This window comes from Magnolia sinica, chromosome 18 (genome assembly GCF_029962835.1).
Source record: "Magnolia sinica isolate HGM2019 chromosome 18, MsV1, whole genome shotgun sequence".
NCBI lineage: Eukaryota > Viridiplantae > Streptophyta > Magnoliopsida > Magnoliales > Magnoliaceae > Magnolia > Magnolia sinica.
The window spans coordinates 26,491,004-26,515,895 of record NC_080590.1 but is presented as its reverse complement, the minus strand read 5'-3'; the positions used below and the strand labels follow the sequence as shown (position 1 = coordinate 26,515,895).

The 24,892-nt window shown below is 39.4% G+C and overlaps 1 protein-coding gene across 2 annotated transcripts in view; it reads left to right on the top strand.

The window, feature by feature from the left end:
- The window catches only part of LOC131232510 (sphingoid long-chain bases kinase 1-like), a 51,232-nt gene that overhangs the window by 7,173 nt on the left and 19,167 nt on the right, over positions 1-24,892 (top strand). Inside the window, exons 1-4 of one of the 2 annotated variants that reach the window (XM_058228790.1) lie at positions 9,852-9,941; positions 10,429-10,985; positions 11,089-11,457; positions 24,771-24,864. In XM_058228790.1, coding sequence (XP_058084773.1) covers positions 10,560-10,985; positions 11,089-11,457; positions 24,771-24,864 — 889 coding nt within the window. In that variant the 5' untranslated portion in view covers positions 9,852-9,941; positions 10,429-10,559. Of the gene's footprint in view, positions 1-9,851; positions 9,942-10,428; positions 10,986-11,088; positions 11,458-24,770; positions 24,865-24,892 lie in introns of those variants that run through there. The other variant, XM_058228789.1, reaches the window with a different exon arrangement.

Below are 24,892 nucleotides of genomic sequence, written 5' to 3'. Positions count from 1 at the left end.
TGGAGAAGCTATTTTCGGAACCTATTAAATGACAACCACCTTGAGGGCATATAGATAGAAGGAATCATAAATTCAAATGACACCGGAATAGATACATTTGCAGGAATAGGATTTCTCAATTGAAAGAATCTTTGAGAAAGAAAGGAAGGCCATATGATTAGATGGTATACCGGTAGGGGATGGGAAGTGCATAGAGTTACTAGTTTATTTTGATTGACAAAGTTGTTCAACAATATTCGATTGAAGAAAATGTCATAGGAATGGAGGAAAAGTATCATGTTTACCTATTTACAAGAATAAAGGAAACATGCAGAGTTGCTTTAACTATTGTGGGATTAAACTTATGAGTCATATTTTGAAATTGTGGGACAGAGTGATCGAGCAAAGGTTAAGGCACGAGACGAATGTATAAAAAAATTAGTTGGATTTATGCTAGGAAGAGGAGGGAGGATCTCCACATGCTCTTTATTGACTTAGAGAAAGCATAAGATAGGGCCACTAGAGAGTTAAATTCAGTGGGTGTTGGGGAATAAAAGAGTCTTAATAGGATATATTGACATGATTACAGAGTGGTAACAAATGTGAGGACCACTAGTGGAGAGACGTGAGTTTTGAATTAATGTAGGCTTACACTAGGGGTTGGCATTATACCCTTTGCGTTGGCTATGGATGAGTTAATGGGGTATTGAAAGAAGAGGTCCCATGGTGTATGTTGTTTGCAATGACATAGTTTTGATTAATGAGACAAGGGAGGGCGTAAACATAAAGCTGGAACTATGGATGGATGCCTTAGAATCTAAAGATTCTGAAATTAATAGAACTAGAGTGTATAGTATGCAATCTAACAACAATAAAAGTGGAAAAGTGGAATTAGTTAAGATTGCTGACCAAGAAATACCCTGAAATGACTTTTAAAAAATAAAAAATCTTGGGTCGATACTTTCTGTGCGCCGAGAGATTGAGAAGGATGCTACTCATATGCAAGTTGGGTGGAAAAAGTGGAGATGTGCCTTTGGAGTTTTATATGATTGTCATGTTGCCAATCAAACTGAAGGCGTTATTTTATAGGATAACTATAAGATGAGCCACATTTTATGGGAACGAGTGTTGGGTAGTTAAAGAACAACATGCATATAGGATGAGTGTAGCTGAAATGGGGATGTTGAGATGGATGACCGATCAAATTAGAAATGAACGCATTCTTAGGGCACTTAGGAGTAGTACCAATGGATAATAAGATGAGGGGAAATAGATTTAGATGGATTGGCCATGTGGAACAGAGGCCAAGAACTGCACTGAAGGAGTGAGTTGGTTCAAGTTGAAGGTTGACAAGGGGAAGTCTTAGAGGACATGTGGAGGTAGTATGAAAAGACCTGAGGACCTATGGTTTAATTGAGGATATGGTATGTGATAGAGTGGAATGGCAACAAAACAGGATTTATGCAGCTGACCCCAATTAGTTGGGTTAAGCTTAGATAATGATTATGATGATCTCTTATCCATTTAATATGTTAATTATGTCCAATTGTGAATGAGTAGGGGATCTGCTTGGTCTATTTGAATGTAGAAAAGAACCATTGTGGATACTTTGTTAACCAACAAGTAATCATGAGAAAACCACCACCCTCTCTTCTAAGAACATTATCTTTTGCAATAGAGCTAAGGTTGTGATTTTGACTGTGTTGGCAACACTGGTGGGACCCACATAGGAGAAAATGACTTTGTCTTCTTGATTTGGAAGATATTCCCAGAGCACCCTGTCTTATTGAAGTATCATACCTTTTTTGCACTCCTATCTAGAATCTTCATTGTGAATTAATCTCCCTCTATTGTATTCTTGTCATTCTTGCCCCATCATGCCTCTGTGGAATTATTTTCTAGAGCTGTCATTTTGGAGGGAGTTGATATTTTTATCATCTTCGTACTGATGGAAAAAAAAAGCTGTCAGTCAAAAAAAAAGGGTCAACATTAGACAATTATTTTATAGAAGTTACATACGTGGTTTGTTTCAATAATAGTTGTTATCAACAAAAAATGTTTTTCCATTTGCATCTTTCAATAGATGAAAGAAATAAACTATTGCCATCTTCCTGTGCTTGTTTCTCTTCTTCTCTAGCCCGCCCATTGGCAGGACAGCCAATCTGCTGCTTTTAATTTGTAGTGCAGATCATCTGCTGACAGCTTAAGCATCATGGATGAGAGGAGTCTTAGTACACAGTTTCAGTATTTTCCATCTGGACAACCAATTGAACAGTTCTGCCCATATTTCTTGCCATTTTAAAAAAAGAAATATTCAATTTTTATAATGTTGTCAAATTGCATATGCCATATTGTGCGACTGGCATATGCTGTTTGCATATGCCATCACATACTCGCATATGCGATCACATAATGCTATGGTTTTTTTTTTTTTTTTTTTTTTTTTTTTTTTTTTAATGTAAAAAAAGGGGAAAATCGAAAAAAATCTAAAAAATTATGAAAAAACTGTCTAATTACTGCAAGTGATTGCATTGGATTCTTTTACCTATTTCTTTGTAGTTTGAGTTTTTGAGACTATTAGATCATCTATAAAATAAGTTATATATTTAATTACTTATATTATATTTACATAAAATTTAATAAAACAAACAACATGTTATATTAAGAGAGAATTAATTATTAAAAACTTTGAACATAAATTTTTTATTGATAAATGATAAATTGATATCTTGAACAACTTATAAGTTACAAGTTACAACTTAATTTACAAATTCAATTTACAATTTACTAAAAAAAGAAGAAGCACAGCTTGCAAAATATGCCATTGCATACTTGCATATGCGATCGCATACTTATTGCATAAAAAAGTATGCCATCGGATGCTATCCTAGATGGCAGATGCGATCCTTCTAAAAAATGGCATATGCGATCGCACATGACAACAATGGTTTTGATTGAAGGGGGGCAAATGATTGAGAAGAAAAACTCAATAGAGATGACAGAAGGCCTTCCCCAGTAACAACTAGTGGAACTCCTAAGTTCTAACCCAGTTAGATGCTAAAAGAGCCATGGGGTTCACTACAAGAAGTCATGGCGTTTTTTTTCTATGTAGATATGCGTGATGAGAGAGAATTTCTTGGATTATAGAAGTATGTAAGATGCAAGGTATCCCGTATCGGTATCGGTTGGCGTAACGGTGTCCTCCAAAACCGATACGGATACGGGGGCGTAACGGCCCGTAACGGCGCAAAAAATTTTTTTCCCAAAAAAATATGAAAAAATATGGATTAAATGCGGAATATTCTAAGCATTCCAAATATGCATTCATTTATAAATTAGAACATGTTTATGGTGGTGTAACGGTCCACTCTTTGGTGAGAAGTTGTATCGGACTGTCTGATGAATTTATGAACCAGATAACCTGAATTTGACTACAAAATTCATATATTTAATTTTCTAACTATCTACTATCAATGATAGATATATTAGAATGAATGTAAAATGAAAATATCTTACATCAGGTGTTTGTAATTATTTTTGAGGAATTTCTCGAACATACCTGTGGTCCTGTGCAGTGTGGTGCACATGACTGTGATAGTGTGATTCCTGTCTATGACCTGTCATCCTCAAGTCAAGAATATTAAAAAAAATAATTAGTAGTGTCTGATATACTCCCCTGCAACTTGATTAAGGATTACTTGATTGGTTGTCAGGGGAGCTATTTTAAATACAAGTTCGGCAGTGTCAAGTGTGTGCATGGCTTCTTGTAATAATACTGTTGTGAGCTGTCTGCTGCAACAAATACTTACCTTAACACAAATATATACTCACAAGTCACAATCACAAGTCACCACCAAAATGAAAATCTGCTTTTTTGTGGTTGCTCGACCTCCACATTATCGTCATCGTCACCATCAGGAGCTGTCCAATAGGTGTAGGTGCTACATATCCATAATATCCAAATGCATAAGGAAATACTAGATCAACGAAACTAGAGAATGGATCGACTAGCAACGACTCGACCGGAATAAGGATATCCACCGGTTGCCGTCGAATAGCCATCGGTGCACCATACTCAGTGTTGAGAATCTTGAGATGAGAGTGCGTCTGTCGTGATGAGTAACTTGGATTTGGATCTGGATATCTATAATCGTATGGATATTGATCGGGAGGGCTACTCCAACATGAATGTGATGGAACAGGCTCAGTATAACCATCATAATTCAATTCACCATAAGAATATCCATCATAATAACCAAGACCATTAGCCTGCTGAAGTTCCGAACCTCTCGGACCCGGTGCACCACTAGATGTACCCACCTCCTGCTGGCTGTATCGTGACTCGGTACACTCATAAGTCCGACCTCGTGTACCACCTCGTCGCTGTTCATCGACATCGTGATCTGTAGACGGCTGTATAGGGCACTGAGCAACACCAGAAGTGCCAGCACCAGGGGCAGGGGGGTCATCGTCTTCATCCGACACGGTCACGCTACCACTGCTCGTACTCTTTTGTTGATCTTGAGCTGTATCTGTAAGTGGCATAAACGCTGCCCGTCTTATTGGGTTCAACATATCTGCACGACTCTCTTGTTGCGCTATGCATATTTCTGGGTCATCAATTTTCAATTCTTCACTATCCTCTTCAATTTGTTTTTCCCTTGTTTCCAACCAAGGTAGAAGTGGGTCATCCTCATCATAAATATTATCCAAGTTTATTGGACAGTAGTCTCCGTCATCAGCAGTTGTAATGCTCCTATGATGTCGTCGCATTCTTAGTTTTATATTGTAGTGCATGAAGACAAGTCTATCTAATGTTCTAATCTGCAATCTATTCATATTCTTTGAATGAATGAGCGCAAAACAACTCCAATTCCTTTCGCAGCTAGAGGAAGATGTTGTCTGGCTCAAAACTTTTACTGCAATTTTTTGGAGAGCCTTCGTACTCTCTCCGAAATTAATCCACCATTCGGCCGGTTGCAATCTAGATACTGCATGCTGTGCAAGAGCATCTCCAAAGCTACCAAGGCGATTTCCAAATGTATCTAATTCATTTAATGCCTTTATTTGCAGATCTAAGTCAGGCTCTAATCTCTTTATCACATTTTTTAGCCCGACACGAACTTCATCATCCGCAACAAATGATTGGGCATATCTATACCTAGGATTTAGGTAGTAACCTGCTGCATGAAGGTCGTGATGGAGTTGGTTTGTCCATCTCTTGTCGATCATCTTCCAATAAGTCTGCCAACTTCTACAATCACGTTGAATTGCAAGCTTTACCTTATCCATGGCATTATATATGAAGCCCATGGTAGGTGCTTCATCGGATTCAACAAGACGGAGTACCCTCATTAGTGGCTCCATCACCTTTAGGATCGCCTTGACCTTCTTCCAATATTTGTTGTCCCGTATGGTGTTCACAACTTCGACCGGTATTCCTGATGCCTTCTTCCCATGTTTTGTGTTGAGCCATTCTCGGGAAGCGAACATCTCACTCAACTCTTCTCTATGCTGGAATAAACTCTCTAATGCTATAAAGTTTGTTGCGAATCTAGTCGCCGCAGGCCTCAACAACTCTCGTCCTTTCGTAAACTTTCTCATTATTGCAACTACTTGATTATGGTTGTAAATAAACGTCGTCACTTCCCTTGCCCTTTCAACCATTTCCTTAACATTCTTCTTCTTCCCAATATCTTCTAATATAAGATCAATACAATGGGCAGCACATGGTGACCAAAAAAGATGTTTTCTCTTATCCATCAACATATGTCCTGCAAGCTTATATGTTGCTTAATTATCTGTCACAATCTGCACTATATTCTCCTCTCTAATCTCGTCCACAACTTTATCCATTAGTCTATTAATATAAGTAGAATTTTTTGTTGCCTCTGAGGCATCAATTGACTTGTGGTATATAGTTCCTAAGTGGCAGTATACCATGAAGTTGATCATGCTGCATCTGGTTGGGCCAGTCCAACCATCACACATGATTGTGCATCCTCTGGCTTGCCATACAGGTTTAAAGGTAGCCACGTATGCTTTCACATCCGCATACTCTGCATCTGTCCATTTCCCCCTAATCTCCTTAGCCGTGGGAGCTTTTATTCCTTCACCTGCTTCTGCTGCTGCATCAATTACCACCTGCCAATATGGAGAATTGGCTGCGTTAGGAGGTATGTTGGCATGTATAAATAATTTTGCTGCTGCTCTACCTAATTTCTCAACGGAAGTTCTACTTCACATTTGTTTTATCTTCTTTTGTTTAGTTGATTCTTTCCTAAATAGGATTGGATCAATAGAGGGTCTCCTAGGCTCATTTACTTCTTCATCCAAACGTATAGGGGCATCATGTGAAGATGTCTGTCGTCGGCTCCCAAACATACGTCGTAACCCACCAAACCTACCCCCCCCACTCCCACCCCCACCCCCACCTGCAGAAGCAGTTGCACTTCCAGTTGCACTCCCACTCCCACTTCCACTCCCACTCCCACTCCCACTCCTGTATCACGCACTGACCCATGCGTGCCAAACATGCGGCGACGTTCTTCCTCTTCACGAGCTAGACGCAAGCTCTCTCTCCTAGCTATAGTAAGTTCTCGATCTGAATCTTCGTCAGAATCAATAATATCTTCATCACGAATGCCCATATATTCAGGACCAAACACTTCCTGTCGAGCTGCATCCAAAAAATCATCTTTTTTCTTTTGTACAGCAGCACATTTACCCTTCGACTCATCCAGACTAGCTTGCATTAAAAGCATTATCTCTTTCGGTACTCTACTACATGGCGCAACTTGACCCTTTCGATGTGCCAAATGTTGTTTGAGACGGTAATTCCACCAGTCACTAGTCTATCACAATACTTGCACTTCATTTGGTGCCTAGTACCACCAACCCTCTCACAATGTTGCCATCCAATATCATCACTTGTTGTTGGCCAGATCCAGACATTTCTTTAGGCTTAGGTAGACACTAGATAATTAGATTTGAGTATGAGTGAGTGTATGACCTATGTTAATAAAGATGATTTTATATTCTAACTAAACCCTAAGAAGCTCCAAGGCAAAACCTGTCCAATATAAGCAAATAAAAACATGAAGTCACTAATTCGAAAATAGAAAAAAATTATAAAATGACACTCCAAATCTGTAAAATACACATTAACATGTTCTACTATGATTAACATATCACATGGCATGATTAAAACAGTAAAACAATCATTAAAAAATTATTTTTTAAATTTAAAAAAGAAGGGCCATAATTAATGCGTAAATAGAAAAAAATATTAAAAAATTATAAAATGGCACCCCAAATCTGTAAAATGCACATTAACATATTCTACTATAATTAACACATCATATGGCATGATTAAAACAGTAATACAACCATTAAAAATTGATTTTTCGAATTTTTAAAAAAAGGGGCAAAATTCATGCGTAAATAGAAAAAAATATTTAAAAAATATAAAATGGGACCCCAAATCTGTAAAATGCACATTAACATGTTCTACTATGATTAACACATCATATGGAGTAATTAAAACAGAAAAACAATCATTAAAAATTGATTTTTCGAATTTTAAGAAAAAGGGGCAAAATTCATGCGTAAATAGAAAAAAATATTTAAAAAATATAAAATGGGACCCCAAATCTGTAAAATGCACATTAACATGTTCTACTATGATTAACACATCATATGGAGTGATTAAAACAGCAAAACAATCATTAAAAATTGATTTTTCGAATTTAAAAAAAGGGGCAAAATTCATGCGTAAATAGAAAAAATATTTAAAAAATATAAAATGGGACCCCAAATCTGTAAAATGCACATTAACATGTTCTACTATGATTAACACATCATATGGAGTGATTAAAACAGCAAAACAATCATTAAAAATTGATTTTTAGAATTTTAAAAAAAAGGGGCAAAATTCATGCGTAAATAGAAAAAAATATTTAAAAAATATAAAATGGGTCCCCAAATCTGTAAAATGCACATTAACATGTTCTACTATGATTTACACATCATATGGAGTGATTAAAACAGCAAAACAATCATTAAAAATTGATTTTTTGAATTTTAAAAAAAAGGGACAAAATTCATGCGTAAATAGAAAAAAATATTAAAAATATATTAAATGGCACCCCAAATCTGTAAAATGCATATTAACATGTTCTACTATGATTAACACATCATATGAGATAATTAAAACAGCAAAACATATTAAAAAAAGTATAAATACCTATTTTTGACAAATTTATGAAAAATGGCCCACCAAGCTTTGATTCAACAAAATCCGCCAATATAATGTGTTTTTTCCTCAAATATCCACCCAAGGTTGGTCGAAATTAGCAGTAGAAGGAGTGAGGAGGAGTTTGGAAGCAAGAAATTTGAAAAAAACATCAAAAACGGACCTTAAAATGCAAAAAAAAATGGCCGTTTTTCGACCGTTACGGCGCTGACCGTTACGCCCGTATCGGCCCCGTATCGGCCAATACGGGTACAAAAACTGGAATCGGCCGTTTCGGCCCCGAATCGGGTAACAGTGCGTACTGTTACCGTTACGTATCGGCCGTATCGGCCGATACGTAACCGATTTGGCATTCCTTGGTAAGATGTATCGATAAAGAAAAGAAGTTCAAAGGTCCTGCAAAGACAACATCCACTTTCGTGTAAGGAGCTGATTCTGTCGACCGCTTGACCCATGTAAGATTGAGGGGGTCCCCCTCATGCACTAGTCATTAGCTGTCAATAGAACTTCTTGAAGGATACATATGATGGAATACTTTCTGAGGGTTCATTTGGATTTGTGGAAAGCTTACTTAAGAAAAATATGACCTTGTCCAGGATGTGTCCTGGATATGGATGTACTGCTTTCTTGTTTGCATGCATGGATATTGGATAGGGGCATGGATACTGGTATTTTTTGTTTTCATGATAGCTCATGAGAGTCCTTTTTCCTGAAGAGTGTACCAAAGAAATATATATTGAACAGGTGGCCTGTAGCACGTGCCAACACAGTATTTGCTGTGAGATCTAGGCACCGTAGCAAGTGGGTCCTGGCTGCAAGATATTCAAATTGATGATCCAGGCTTTGTACTGCTGGGTTGCATCCTGCTGGAGTATAGTTACCATAGGGATGTGGAGTAGAGAGCATTCTTTTGTGGAAGCGCTTGTGTAGGAAAGCTCTATTCGAGGCTCCTGACTGCAAGATATTCAAATTTAGGACAGCCCTGTCCGAATGGTAGCCCTTGTCCATGGACAATGACAGAGCCAACCCTGTCTGAATGGTAGCCCTTGTCCATGGACAATGACACAGCCAAATGGAAAAAAAAAAATGTTCCCTTCAACATGGGTGTCCATTTCTTAAGTGCAGCTTTCAATGCATCCAAATGACCCCTTAGTTCTCTTAAACTGAATAATTTCTCGGCCTTTCTTTCTTTCTTTTTTTGAGAAATCACGATTGCATTAAAAAAAGGAAAAAGATACAAAAGGAGAAAGAAATCTCAGGGCCTAACCGGATTGCCAAGACGGCAACCGAACTAAACACCTAGAAAAAGAAAATCATAACCCTTCAAAGCAGGCGCCAGGGCCGCCCATTCTACAATGAAACCCTTAGCCTTAGAAGCCACCACGGAAGAGGAAAGAGCAATGTTCCAAAAACATCTCTGCTATTCCTCTCATTCCACACCGCCCACCACACGGCAAGAATCACCATTCTCCACAGACGAGTTCTGCTTTTGTCAAGCCGAACTCCATGCCAGGCCTTGAGAAGGAGATCCGCCGAAGAAGGGAAGCACCATTTCACGGCCTTTCTTTCTCTTATTTTTCTTTGCAATTTACAAGTTCCTTGTTAGAATGTGGTATTTCTCAGAGTGGATGGTAGCAAAGATCTTGTCGAAAATTAAAACTGCATCCACTTTCCTGGGAGGAATTGCCATTGGTGACCCTTGACTCAGGTAACATTGAGGGAATGCCCCTTAACCACTACGCTACATTTGTCAAAGAGTTCTGTTAGAAGGATACCTATAACAGCACTCTTTTTATAGTGTCTTGAGGGTTATCAGTTCCATCCTTTTCGAGATTCAGTTTACCTCTCAGTTTTATTTATTTATTTACACATGCACACGCACACCCCCACACACTCACGCTGGTGGAATTTCACCACCTATGGGTACTCAAACCCTTGACCGGGGGTTGAAACTCCTGAGAGTCTACCACCCGGGCATTTAGTCCTTCACATTCTGAAATTGAATTTGCACCTCTTGAATTTTCTCTCTGAATCACACCTCCATCTTCCTTTATTTTCATTTCCAAATTCGGCTGGTTTCTGATTTGAAATCTATCACGTTTGATGCAATTTTATTCTTGACATCCAATTGCATGCTAAAAAAGACTATCTTTACACAGTGCTAGTCGCTAACTTTCTAATTTTGTATCATGCAGCTTCAATATTATGCTGGAATTTTCTTGTCGGATCTGTGGGCCATCTATTTTGCAACTAATACGTGGTCAATATTTTCATACATCAATTCGTTTTTGTACTCATCTATTGAAGGTTTGTTTGCGGGGTTGAGATGCAGAAGCCAGGGCATCTTTCCTTAAATGTCAAATCCTTGAGAATGCTGCCGCAACAGCCTCTTCGCCGTTTGGGCAGCAGATGTTCCCAAATAGCAACTGGGCAGCACTCTTCTCCAACTGTATTCCCTGAAAAACGTGGCAAAGTAAAATCTTCGAGGCAAAATGAGGTCAATGTCACCAGTGAAGATCCAGAAAAAGTAAAGGCGCAGGAGCACAGGATTGACATAGGAGATGAGCAGTCTGATTTGCTGGGAGATGAAGTTTTTGTTGGGAAGCTGGTTCTGGATAAGAGGACCACCAGTACAAAAGCTGATGTACAAACTATAACAGAAACTAAAAATCAGGAAGGGGTTGATGCAAAGCTTACAAGGAAGGCATTAGTTTGGGGGTCTCATATGCTGTATCTTGATGATGTGATTGCTGTGAGTTTCTTTTTTTGCTTTTCATCTTTTCTTGAATTTCTGGCTCCACATGTTTCCTGATAAATATGACCAGGCCTCATATTCTGTGCTATGGCTTTGGCAGTTGTCTTACAATGCTGGTCTCCGATATTTTACCGTTCATGCATACCCCTTGAGAAGGAGATCATGTGGCCTCTCGTGTTTTCTAAAGCCTCAAAGAAGTCAAAAGGATTTCCGCTTCTTGGCTTCTAGTTCAGAGGAAGCTCTTCAATGGGTCAGTGGCTTTGCAGATCAGCAATGCTTTGTGAATTGTCTACCACATCCTTTGGTGTCTTCCAAGAAGCAGGGTTCAAACATGATCAAAAGTGATTTTCCACCTGAACAACATATAAAATGTAAAAGTCCACCAACAATTCTTGTCATACTTAATCCACGTTCTGGGCATGGTCGCTCGAGCAAAGTTTTTCATGGCAAAGTGGAACCAATATTTAAGGTCTGTTGCATTTTCATGATTATTATGATTGCTGCCTCTTCAATTATCTTCAGTTCTCATTTATTTCTTTTGCCGGTATCCACTCTAGTAACTGTGTAATCTTCCCTTGCCACAACTATCCATTATCGTAGGAGCACGCCTCTGTCATTGCTTGTCACAGATTACTCATTCCTTGCAACTTCTGTGGAGGTTCTTCAGTTAATTGCATGCTATTGAGGATCGAGCATAATCTTTTCTCTTAATTCTTAGAAAGTCTGCACCTCTATGGTTAGTACTTTTATTGGAGCATCTTATATCTTGTTCTCCAGTTTGGTCTCCATAAATTTCATACCCATTTTGTTTGTGGAAACAACCTGTTGAAGAAAAAAAAAATCAGATCACTTGGCAACCACCTGGATTCTGAAAATTGATTCTTTTTTTCAGAAGAAAAGACACGTATGTGAAATAAGATGTAAAATTGTATTTATGCGGTGCAATAAAGATAACAGCCCATACTTCTATATAAATTTATACACATAAGGAGAGCGTACTTGGTGGCTCAAAAGGTCTTTGCTTGTTTACGTAACATTTTGGACCTGTAAATGAGTAATGATTATTTAGTAATTACGGCATCGCTCCCGATGCAGATGTTGACAACCAGCGGCTTTTGAATGCTAAAATTGAGGACATCTACCAAATGAATGTGGGGCCCACTGATGTATGTGGCTTATCCACACCTATCATCCGTTATGTCAGCTGAATTTAGGGCATCATCCCAAAAGCGAGGCAGATCCAAAGCTCCTGTGGACCACACCACAGAAACTGTGATGAATTGAACACCTACTGTTAAATACTTCTTTGGGCCCCAGAGGTTTTGGATTAAGCTGATATTTGTGTTTTCCCCTTATACATGTCTGTGTGGCCTTATGAACAGTTTAGACCACAAATAATCATCAACGTGGGCCCGGTGAAAAAACGACTTTCAATGGTGGACATTTTATGGACACCATTTCTTTTGATGTGGGCCACTTGAGTGTTGGCACTGCCTCTTTTTCCAGCTCATACCCCAAAATGTTATGCTAAAACTAGGGGTGTACACGAACCGAGCTAGCTCAGTTAGCTCGCTCGACTCGACTCGAAAAAGCTCGATCGAACCAAGTCGAGCTGATTTTTTGAGCTTGAAAATGAGTTCGAGCAGGCCCTAGCTTGACTCGACTTGGATCGAATCCAGCTCGAATCGAACTCGGATCGAACCAGTTTGGTGACTCGGTTACTTTGCCATTGATGTTGCTCACCAACTATTTGATAAAATGACTCTACGAAATGTGGCTAGTGGCAAGGAAGGTTTGGCCGGTGGCAAGCAAGGTATGTACATTAAACAAATACCTTCTCTCTCTCTCTCTCTCTCTCTCTCTCTCTCTCTTGGTTTTTATGCTACTTAGAAGGTGTTTGATAAAACACCTGTAAAACCATTGCCTCTGTTTGTAAAACAGTGGGTTTTTGAAGTTGCAGCTCAGGTGTTTGTGGAAATGCCTCAATGGCGAACTCGGCTCGATCTTGGCCCGAACTGGCCCAAGCTGCTAACCAAACCGAGCCGAGTTGACCAGTCAGGCTCGAGGACCAAGCTGAGCCGAGTTCGAGCTGAGGTCAGCCAGTGTTCGACTCGATGTACACCCCTAGCTAAAACGGATAAACAATATAGAGGCCAAGATAAATCGATTGCTAATGAGATAACCACACAAATAGAGTTAAGCTTGGCCACAGGAGAGAATGTCTCAAAGTAGTCTATGCCATATGTTTGGATATAACCCTTTGTAACTAGTTGTCCCTTATACCGATCAATAAAACCATCGGGAAGGTACTTGATGATATAAACCCATCGACAACCAACTGTCTGTTTGCCTTCAGGTAGGGGAACTAGCTCCCAACTCTTGTTCTTTTCCAACGCCTGCATTTCGTCCATCATAGCCTTAGTTCAGTGAGGACTACTCATATCTTCCTTTAAGCTATGTGGGGTTACAATGGAGGATATGGAAGCTGCAAAATACTGGAATGAACGTAAAATATGGTGATATGAAATAAAATTGCTAATGGGATGCTTACTGCATGAGCGAGGAGGCTTGCGCAAGGCAATAGGAAGATCATCAGGAGGTAAAGAGTGTATACCTAAGCCACCAACAGAAGCAAATGGGACGAGGGGTGGATGAGCAGTGGAGGATTTAGTCCATTTATGATACACAGAAATGGGCTTTGAGACAAATGGAGTGGGAGCATCATCAAGATGAGACAGGAAGGGGTATGGAGGCAGATTGCACATGCTCCCCCTGACTTGGAAGAGGACTTTGTAAAGATCTCCCTTCATCAGAGAAGTATGGAATGTCTTCAAAGAATGTCACATTGGTGGATACATCTCTTACCAGTCGGAGGGTCATAACACTTGTACCCATTTTGTGATCTAGAGTAACCTAAGAAGACGCACTTTGTGACCAGTGGACTCAACTTGTCATTAGTATCATCGAGAATTTAAACAAATCATGTACATCCAAAAACTTTAGAGGTAACGGAAACGGTTTACTGTGTGGGATGCAAAATTTCAAATGAAGACTTATGAGATAATATTTGAGATGGAATGTGATTAATTAGAAGTACAATAGTAAGTACAACATCATCCTAAAAATGTTTAGGAAGACTTATACTAAGATGGTATGAGTGACTTCAAGAAGATGACGATTCTTTCACTCAACCACACCATTTTGTCGAGGGGTTCATGGACACGAAGTGCGAGACAAAATACCATGTCTTGCAAGAAAAACAGAGATGCATGCGACAACTATTTGCCCCCATTGTCAGAGTGTGAAACTTTGATAGTACATTGAAATTGGGTAACCACCTCATTGTAAAATATTTTAAACATATCAAACACTTCTTATTTGGACTTTAGAAGATACACCCATGTCATTCGAGTACAATCATCAATAAAGGTAACAAAATATTTATATCCAAAAAGAGAAATAACAGGAGTAGGATCGCAAACATTAGAGTAGACTTGCTCAAAAGGTCTAGGTTTCCTGTCAGATGAACTAGTAGGAAAGATAGTCCGATGATGTTTGGAGAACTCACGAGTCTCACAACATAAAGGTTTAGATACAGAAATTGAAGAAAATAAGAGCTTTAATCTAAACAAGGATGGGTGTCCTAAGCGGCCATGCTACCTAGACACAAACTCCCTATCCAAGGATAAGGCACTACTTATCACAGGAGCATAATCTAAGAAGTAAATGCCGTCATGTTCATGGCCCCCACCAATCATTCGTTTCATCCGGAGGTCCTCAAACACACAATGAGAGGAAAATAATGTTATTGAACAATTTAAGAATTTCGTAAGAGAACTAACAAATAATAGATTGAGGGGAAAATTAGGATCATGCAGAATCGACGACAAATGTAGGGAGGAAGAAAGCTTGATGGTACCAGTTCCAGATGTAGGGGTTTGGTTCCCATCCACAACAGTGACAAATGTGACTAATTAGAAGGAAGGTAAGAATTAAACAAGTGAGGCTTACTAGTTACGTGAGAGGTGGCTCCAGAGTCAATGACCCAAGCTGAAAGAGAAGAGGGCATATGAAGAGTAGTACTTGACTAGGCTACAACAGCTCTGGAAACATCGGGATTATCACAAACATGGAGTCGCATAAAAGGCATCATAGATATCCCGGGAGAGGACGACAGTATCACCTGAAGGAGACTTCCTTTAGGTTCTCCAATAGTAGGCCACAAAGCTGGATCAACATCAAAAGGAGCACTACAAACCAAAGATGCACTTGCCCAGGATGGAAGGCCCATAAGTTTCCAACATCGATCAACAAAATGGTTTGCGCCCCCACAATGTGTGCAACCATGAGATGCATGATGACCGTGTCCACATCCACTTCGGCCATGGTAGACACCACGATCGATAGCATAGCCCTGGCCTTGATTGCTATAACCAAACTCACGGCCATGTTCAAGCTACAATTTATATTCTTCCATGTTGTGTTTGAGGGGGAGTAATGGTCGATGCTCATCATAACCATGATCTTTGTATGTATTCCAAGCTGGACATGATCAATATACATCGCCCAGGTGCTCTAGATGCAGGATTGAAAGAAGACCGATCACCAACCGCATATGCAGAGTTATTAGATGATACTAAGGTAGATGTGGTTGAGGAGGAAAAAGGTAGCATCATGCTGGACCGTAGCATAAATTGCCATCAAAGGAGGAAGATGATCGATTACCACAATCTGCTAATGAACACCTTTATATTTAGAGCTAAGGCCGGAAAGAAACTGCATGCTTCGAGTTTCTTCCTCTTGTTTACAAACAAGATTATAATCTTTCTTGCTCTCGGACGAAAAAGGATGATAGAGATCCAACTCATCCCACATACCTTGAAGGGTAGAGTGTCAAAGGAAATATCAATCTACACAGCAGATTTACAGCTTTACAGATTTACAGCTTTACAGATTTACAGATTTACAGCTTTGCAGATTTACAGATTTACAGCAGATTTACAGCTAATATCTACAGCTTTGACTGATATGACAGTTATACAGATTTATTCCTTCCTTAATTAGGATATATTAGCTGAACAGTATATTTAGATAGATGTATATATGGTAGGGGCTGAAGATCAGCTTGTATTTCTTCCCTAAATAGCTTGTAATCTACCTATATAATGGGCAATTGTCAATGAAGAAAGGCAGACTTTTTCAAAAGGACTCTAAACTGTCATGGTATCAGAGCTATAGCTCTAAATTTCCATTTGTCTCGTGCTCTCAAGTTTCTTAGTCTCGGTTATTCTTGTTCTAGTTCTGTTGACCTCATGTCTTCCGATAAGTCTGATGTTTCTTTGATTCGTTTCAATGGCAAGAACTACTCTGCTTGGGCGTTTCATTTCAGGATTTTCGTCAAAGGTAAGGAGCTGTGGGGACATGTTGATGGTAGTAACCTAGCTCCTGACAAAGACAAAGACAAAGACCGACACGCCAAGTGGGAAGTCAATGACGCACAAGTTATGACATGGATTTTGGGATCCGTTGAACCCAACATCATCTTGAACCTTCGATCTTCTCAGACTGCAGCTCAGATGTGGACATACTTGAAGAAGGTCTACAGTCAACAAAACACTGCTCGTTGTTTCCAGCTTGAACATGAATTGGCCACTCTCCAACAGGATAGTCTTTCTATATCTGATTTTTACTCTAGATTCACTAATCTTTGGGCTGAATACACTGATATAGTTTATGCTGACTTACCATCCGAAGGTCTTAGTTCTGTTCAATCTGTCCATGAAACTACTCAGAGGGATCAATTTCTAATGAAACTAAGGTCTGAATTTGAAGGCACCAGATCCAATCTTATGAACCGAGAATCTGTCCCCTCCTTGGATACATGCCTAAATGATCTTCTTCGCGAGGAACAGTGCCTTCTCACTCAAACCACCATGGAACAACGACGATCTACATCTGTTCCTGTAGCCTATGCAGCACAAGGCAGGCCACGAAGCAGGGATATGAGCACTGTTCAGTGCTTCTGTTGCAAGGGATTTGGTCATTATGCTGCAAACTGTCCTCGAAAATTCTGCAACTATTGCAAAAAGGATGGCCATATCATCAAGGAATGCCCAACTCGACCCCCCAAGAAATCGGAGACAGCATATACTGTCTCAGTTGGCTCTTCTAGTGCGGGTAGTTTGGTGAATACAACACAAAGTGCTCTTGCTCCTGCTCCCGTTTCAGTCCAACCCGTGACCCCTGACATGATTCAACAAATGATCATTTCTGCATTTTCAGCTTTAGGACTCTCAGGTAAACCCTTCACTACATCATCTCCTTGGTACTTTGATTCCGGGGCTTCCCATCATATGACAAACAATGCTGCTTCTCTTACCAATGTAAACAAATATTTTGGAAATCTCAAAATTCATACTGCTGATGGCAATCATTTACCTATCACGGCCACTGGTGATGTTTCCTCCTCTCTCACTGATGTCTTCGTATCTCCCGGTCTTACCACCAATCTTGTGTCTGTCGGTCAGTTAGTTGATAATGATTGTAAAGTAGAGTTTTCTAAATCTGGTTGTGTTGTGCAGGATCAACAGTCAGGGCGGATGATCGCGAGGGGGCCTAAAGTGGGACGTCTTTTTCCTCTTCAATTTCCTTTGTCTTCTTTTTCTTTGCCTTTTGTCGCTTGTAATTCTGCTCATGTTGATTACCGAGCGTGGCATAAACGTCTCGGACATCCAAACTCTAATGTACTTCATGCTTTATTGAAATCTGGTTTTCTTGGGAATAATGAAACACCATCTCTTAGTGTTGTTCAGTTTGATTGCAATTCTTGCAGACTTGGCAAAAGTAAAACTCTACCCTTTCCTTTTCACACACCGCATGTTGTCAAACCTTTCGATCTGATACATAGTGATGTGTGGGGTATGGCACCAGTCACTTCGCATGCTAATTACAAATACTTTGTCACTTTTATTGACGACTATAGTCGTTTCACATGGATTTATTTCCTTCATTCCAAAGACGAAGTATTTTCTGTTTTTAAGATTTTTCATGCATATATTCAGACACAATTTTCGGCCCATGTCAAAATCCTTCGTTCTGACAATGGGGGTGAGTATATGTCTCATTTGTTTCAGGACTTCCTACAGAATCATGGCATCATCTCTCAACGGTCTTGCCCTTCGACACCTCAACAAAATGGAGTGGCTGAAAGGAAGAACCGTCACCTTCTTGATGTGGTTCGCACTCTTCTGTTAGAATCTTCCACGCCCTCTCGATTTTGGTGTGAAGCTCTTTCCACTGCTGTTCATCTCATTAACAGATTGCCTTCTCCCACATTGAACCATGACTCACCTTTCACCAGGTTATTTGGTCACCCTCCAACTTATTCTAACCTTCGTACCTTTGGTTGTGTCTGTTATGTTCATCTTCCTGCACATGAACGCACAAAACTTACGGCTCAGTCAATTAAATGTGCTTTTCTAGGATATTCAGTACAGTAGAAAGGTTTTCTTTGCTATGATCCAAATCTGTGTCGCATTCGAGTTTCTAGAAATGTGGTTTTTTTCGAAAATCAATATTTCTTTTCTACCCATCAGGATCATGTTTCTCCTTCATTTTCTGTTTTGCCTATGTTTCCTAACTCTCTTGCAGATCCAGTCCCGTCTAAACCTCTCCTAGTGTATCGACGACGCTCCACCGCCACTAACCACCAACCTTCAGCACCTCCTGAGCCCCCTCAAGCTTCTTCCCCGACTGCTGCTCCTGTTTCAGCACCTGCACCTCCCTCTCTCCGACTCAGTACTCGGGTTCGTAGACCCCCAGATAGGTTTGGTTTCTCTTCTCCTTCATCCTTCACAGCCACTTTGTCATCTATTTCTCTTCCTTCATCTTATAAACAGGCAATGGAGCATGAGTGTTGGCGAAAAGCAATTGAAACCGAACTTCTCGCACTTGAAGAAAACCAAACATGGGATGTTGTTCCATGTCCCTCCTCCGTGAAACCCCTTGGCAGTAAGTTCGTGTTTTCTATCAAGCTTAATTCCGATGGGTCCATAGATTGTTACAAAGCTCGGTTAGTGGCACTTGGCAACAAACAAGAATATGGTCTTTGCACTGGTCGCCAAAATGGCCACTGTCCGAACTATACTCGCTCTTGCTGCATCCCAATCCTGGCCCTTACATCAAATGGATGTTAAGAACGCATTTCTCCACGGTGATCTCAAGGAAGACGTTTACTTGAAACTTCCCTCTGGTATGCCCACTTCCTCACCTACTGATGTTTGCAAACTGAAACGTTCTTTGTATGGTTTGAAGCAGGCACCAAGAGTATGGTTTGAGAAGTTTCGATCCACTTTGCTTAGTTTTTCTTTCACTCAAAGTCAGTATGACTCCTCTCTTTTTCTACAAAGGACATCCACAGGTATCGTCGTCCTCCTTGTTTATGTGGACGATATCGTCATCACTGGCTCTGACTTGGAGGCAATCTCTGCGGTTCAGACTTTGTTGAATTCTACATTTCACATGAAAGATCTTGGCCAGCTCACCTATTTCTTGGGTTTAGAGGTGCATCATCGGCCGCACGGTCTCCTCTTGCATCAGCACAAGTATAGTCAAGATCTGGTTCAGCTAGCCGGTCTCACCAACGCTACTTCGGTTGACACCCCCATGGAACTTAATGTGAAATATCGACGTAACGAAGGGGAGCTTCTTGAGGATCCTACTACCTATCGGAAGTTGGTTGGTAGTCTTATCTATCTAACCATTACCCGACCAGACATCTCTTATGCTGTTCATACCGTCAGCAAATTCATGCAAGCACCGAGGCATCTCCATCTATCTGCAGTCCGCCGCATAATTCGCTACATTCTTGGGACACCTACTCATGGCTTATTCTTCCCTTCCGGTTCTTCACTTCAGCTACAAGCCTATAGTGACGCTGACTGGGCTGGCTGCCCAGACACCAGGAAATCTACTACCGGCTGGTGTATATTTCTTGGTGATGCCCTTATCTCTTGGAAATGCAAGAAGCAGGACCACGTCTCCAAATCATCTACTGAGGCCGAGTACCGAGCCATGTCTGCAGCATGCTCCGAGATCATTTGGCTGCGTGGTCTCCTCACAGAGCTCAGTTTCATTCCCGTACATCCTACTCCACTCCATGCTGACAACACTAGTGCCATCCAAATTGCCGCAAACCCAGTCTATCACGAACGCACCAAGCACATCGAGGTTGACTGTCACTCAATCAGGGAAGCCTATGATCATCAAGTCATCACTCTTCCACATATCTCCACAACTTTGCAGATCGCCGATATCTTCACAAAATCCATGCCACGTCAGCGCCATCATTTTCTCGTTAGCAAATTGATGCTTGTCGATTTACCAGCATCAATTTGAGGGGGGATGTCAAAGGAAATATCAATCTACACAGCAGATTTACAGCTTTACAGATTTACAGCTTTACAGATTTACAGATTTACAGATTTACAGCTTTGCAGATTTACAGATTTACAGCAGATTTACAGCTAATATCTACAGCAGATTTACAGCTAATAGCAGATTTACAGCTAATATCTACAGCTTTGACTGATATGACAGTTATACAGATTTATTCCTTCCTTAATTAGGATATATTAGCTGTACAGTATATTTAGATAGATGTATATATGGTAGGGGCTGAAGATCAGCTTGTATTTCTTCCCTAAATAGCTTGTAATCTACCTATATAATGGGCAATTGTCAATGAAGAAAGGCAGACTTTTTCAAAAGGACTCTAAACTGTCATAGAGAAGTGCTCCTTTAGGGACCGAGAATCTTGTTGGAACCTGCCGATATTTGAAATCAACTTAAAAATTCTTGATACATTCCTTGCTTCTAAATGCATGTCAAAGAAGGTATTCCATATCTCTCTCTCTCTCTCTCTCTCTCTCTCTCTCTCTCTTTTGGCAGAAGATGGAAACATAACAGAGTTATTGACAGACGGATCCATATTGTTTAGCAACCAAGCTATGACTTGGTAGTTCTCCTTGGTCCAGGTTTTGTTATGTCCATTTGTAGGGTCTGGAGCATCATCTAATATGTAGTTAAGTCTAGTTCTCCTTGGTCCAGTTTTGTTATGTCCATTTGCAGGGTCTATAGCATCATCTAATATGTAGTTAAGTCTATCTCTTCCTTCCAAAAATAATTTCACGCATTGAGCACATTGTAAATAATTATTACCATCCAACTTGATAGTTGTAATCAACAAGGGGTGCGAGTACAAAGACCCCACACTGGATCCGGAAGAGATTTTATCATCCATATGGTTCACAAACAGTAATATGGATCAACAAGATACTCATAGAGAATAAGAATAGTCACTAGACTATACGGGACATATTTCCACGCATAGTCACAACATGTACACTTGTTGACATCAGCCGCACGGTTGCTGATGTCAGTATGTCCCTGTAGCTCCGATCAATGTGAGATCCCTAGGCTTTGATACCAAGCTAAGGAGTGGAGATTTGAGGAAGGAGATAAAAGGAATGGAAGAGAGAGAGAGAGAGAGGTTTGGAGAATAATACGTGGTTGTTTTAGGGCTCCCAACCCCACACACACTCTTTTCTTATAATACTAGAGTTACAATAAGGTAGTCCACAGGAGCACCAAACACTGTGACACACACACACACAAAAGGACACATAAAAGTACATCCCCCTTAACTCTCTATAGAGACCTGCACCGATATAGACACAACTTATAGTTCTTCATTGTTTTGTCTAGTTCATAATGGCATGAATCTTCTTCTTTGGCTGCCACTTGTGTTCATGAATCTTGTAATTCCTAGACTCTTGGGGCCATAAAATTACTTTTACTGTTTATTGCTGCTGTGCTCCTTTACATTTCCTGCAGTTTGATGATTAAGTTACTAAGATTCTTTTTGATGAGTAATAAGTTGGTTGGATTTTTTATTTTTTATTTTTTGGCATCGACTTATCTCTGTGCATTTTGTTGCAAGCAATACTGGTGATCACACACCTTTTCTTTTGAATATTTAGTAATCACGTGGTTTAACTTTCATCAATTCCTGTTACGTAAAAAGCAACGTGGTTTTATTAGACAGCATCCCTTCTGCTCTATTGACATGGCCAATATAAACTCCAAATATTAATATTCTTGTTGAACTTAATATTTAAACTTTGAATAATTTAGCCAGTTTTGTTTCTGTTATTTGCTGACAGGATATTCCTGTTGGGATAAGGTTTAAACAGTGAAAATATGATTAAAAATTTGGCCATGAAAATGGAAATCCTAAAAAATTGAAAACAGTGGGTAGTGTTCGAAGTATCGGTATCGGCGTATCGCTACAAGTTTTGTTGGCCAGGGATATGGAAACAATATCGATATCGCCGATAATATCGCTGATAAGCAGAAATATGGGAAAACATGGGAAAATGGCAGGATTTTTAGTGAAACTTCATGAGATGCTAAAATACACATATTTGTATATTTAGAAATAAAAAATTTGCAAAAAGAATGTATATACAATAAGTTTCCATTTAATGCGGGCTTAAAAGCATGAGTCGTCGTAAGAAACAGTCTAACCATCCCATCGATCCCATCTAACTATCCAAACATCCATTGATATTGCAGAATATCAACAACTCACAATATTTTGCTAAGAAATCATCAACAACTAGAAAGGAAATGAAAGATTGTGGTCTTGATATCGAGCATGTTGCGATAACGATAATATTGAGATATTATCAATATTAGCAATGACAAATTGAAAACTGCATACAACAATGTGCTCATAAAAAAAATTGAAACAGATTTTTTATTTTTTAATAAACAAACTTTCTATGATATCTCTACAAAGGTGATATTATTGAAATATCGCCGATACACTTGTGATACAAGCTTCATTACATAGTCGAAAATATTGGCGATACATTGGTGACATCGATACATCAGCAATACAAGCGATGCCTATAATTTACCCAATTGAAAATATTGGTGATATCGATACGTTCGCGATGCTTAGCGATACATTGTTGATGTCTGGAATTTCTAATACTGCTGGTGTTATTGATATCGCTGCCAGTGTTATCGGTATCGCCAAGCTAGAGATAACGATAATATCAGAGATATTTCGATAGTATTGGAGATATTTTATAATACAGTTTTACTTGAAATGTTAGAGATTAAAAATTCAGCTATGGGTTATTTTTAGGGTTTCGTAGTGGGAGAATTGGAGATTATGATTATGATGTTTTAATAGGTAAAGATGAAGAAGCAAATTTGAACCTAACCAAAAAGAAAAAAGAAAAAAAGAAACGAAAAAGAGAAAAGAGCATCTTTAAAAAGGAGGGGAAAAAAGCAGCGTCTAAACATTTAGTATGTAAGTTGAAGGGCATTTTAAACATAAAAAACTGGTTGGATCATAAATACCCATATCATACGCGGAAAGTATAATTTTTTTTATAGTACACGTTTTGTTCGTACAGCATAAGAAATACACCAATTAAACCGCATCTTTTGAATTGAATGTTTATTTAGACCATTAATCAGAGGATTAGGATCATCTTATCAATGCGATTTTTCACGGGGATGGCCAGTAAATGGTGTACCAAGCATGATAGATGGTCCAGATCAGTAATCATAGATTTAATATAATCAATATGGACCATCCATTCTCCAAGCCATTGATCAGATGGTTAGGATCATCCTGTCAGGGTAATGTTTGACAAAGATTGCCATCAAAGGTGTGACGCCCATAATAGACGGTCCATATTAATGATCAAACCTTTCTAGTATAATCAATCTGGACAGTCCGGTCTCCAGCTGTTAATCAGATGATTATGATGATCAAATCAGAGTGGTTTTTGAGAAGGATGGGTAATCGAAGGTGGCCTACACATGGTGGACAGTTAGATCAGTAATCAGACACTTACAGTATAATCAGTATGGACTGTCCATTCTCCACGTCATTGATCCGATGGTTAGGATCATCCAATCAAACTGATTTTTGATAGGGATGGGCACTCAAAAGGTGGGTTACATGATGGAGAGACATCAATGGTTGCGCCTTGTCTAGTATGCCCGTATGGATCGTCCATTCCCCAAGCCATAGATTAGATGGTTAGGGTCATCTGATCAAAGTGATTTTTGACAGTGATGGGTAATCAAAGGTGGAAGACACATGATCGACTTCAGTATTGATTATGGAGCTGGAATAAATTGGGGATGGTATGTATTCTCCCCTTTCGGGGTGGAATTGAGCAATTCTAACAATTGTTGCTGGGTCTGACTTTCTGAGATGGATTTTCACCCGCTGGGTTAGTGTAAACAAATATGGGAAAATGACTTCGAAAGGAAAAATATTCCAAAATAATGAACATGGTAAAAGATTTATATAATAAACACCATTAATTTGCAAATGGATGCATAGTAAAATACATAAACTGTGTAAATCATTTGCATATGCAAATTCTCCTCTGCAGACATGTATACTTAGGTGCTGTAGAAATGCTAGAATGCTGGCAACTCATTGACAAATTCAATGTTTGGAACCTGGATCTGCACTAATGGAACAACTTAATATTGGTTCTATGGAGACATGAATGCTATATGTGGTTTGTATTAAAATTGATGAAAAGTACAAGGCATCTGTCTATGTTAATGCACTACAACCAGTCCCAGTCATAGTAATAAATTTGTTATGTGTTGGGAGTCAATGTTTGTTCAGTTGCACTCAGTCAAGTGCTGTATGTTTATGTCAAAATTGCAAATTGGTGACAGCTTGCAGGGTTCAAGATGGAAGTAGTTAAAACAACATCTGCTGGTCATGCAAAAAGCCTTGCTTCTAATGTTGATTTCAGTACATGCCCAGATGGTAGTACTCAGTCATGCTTCCAAGTATG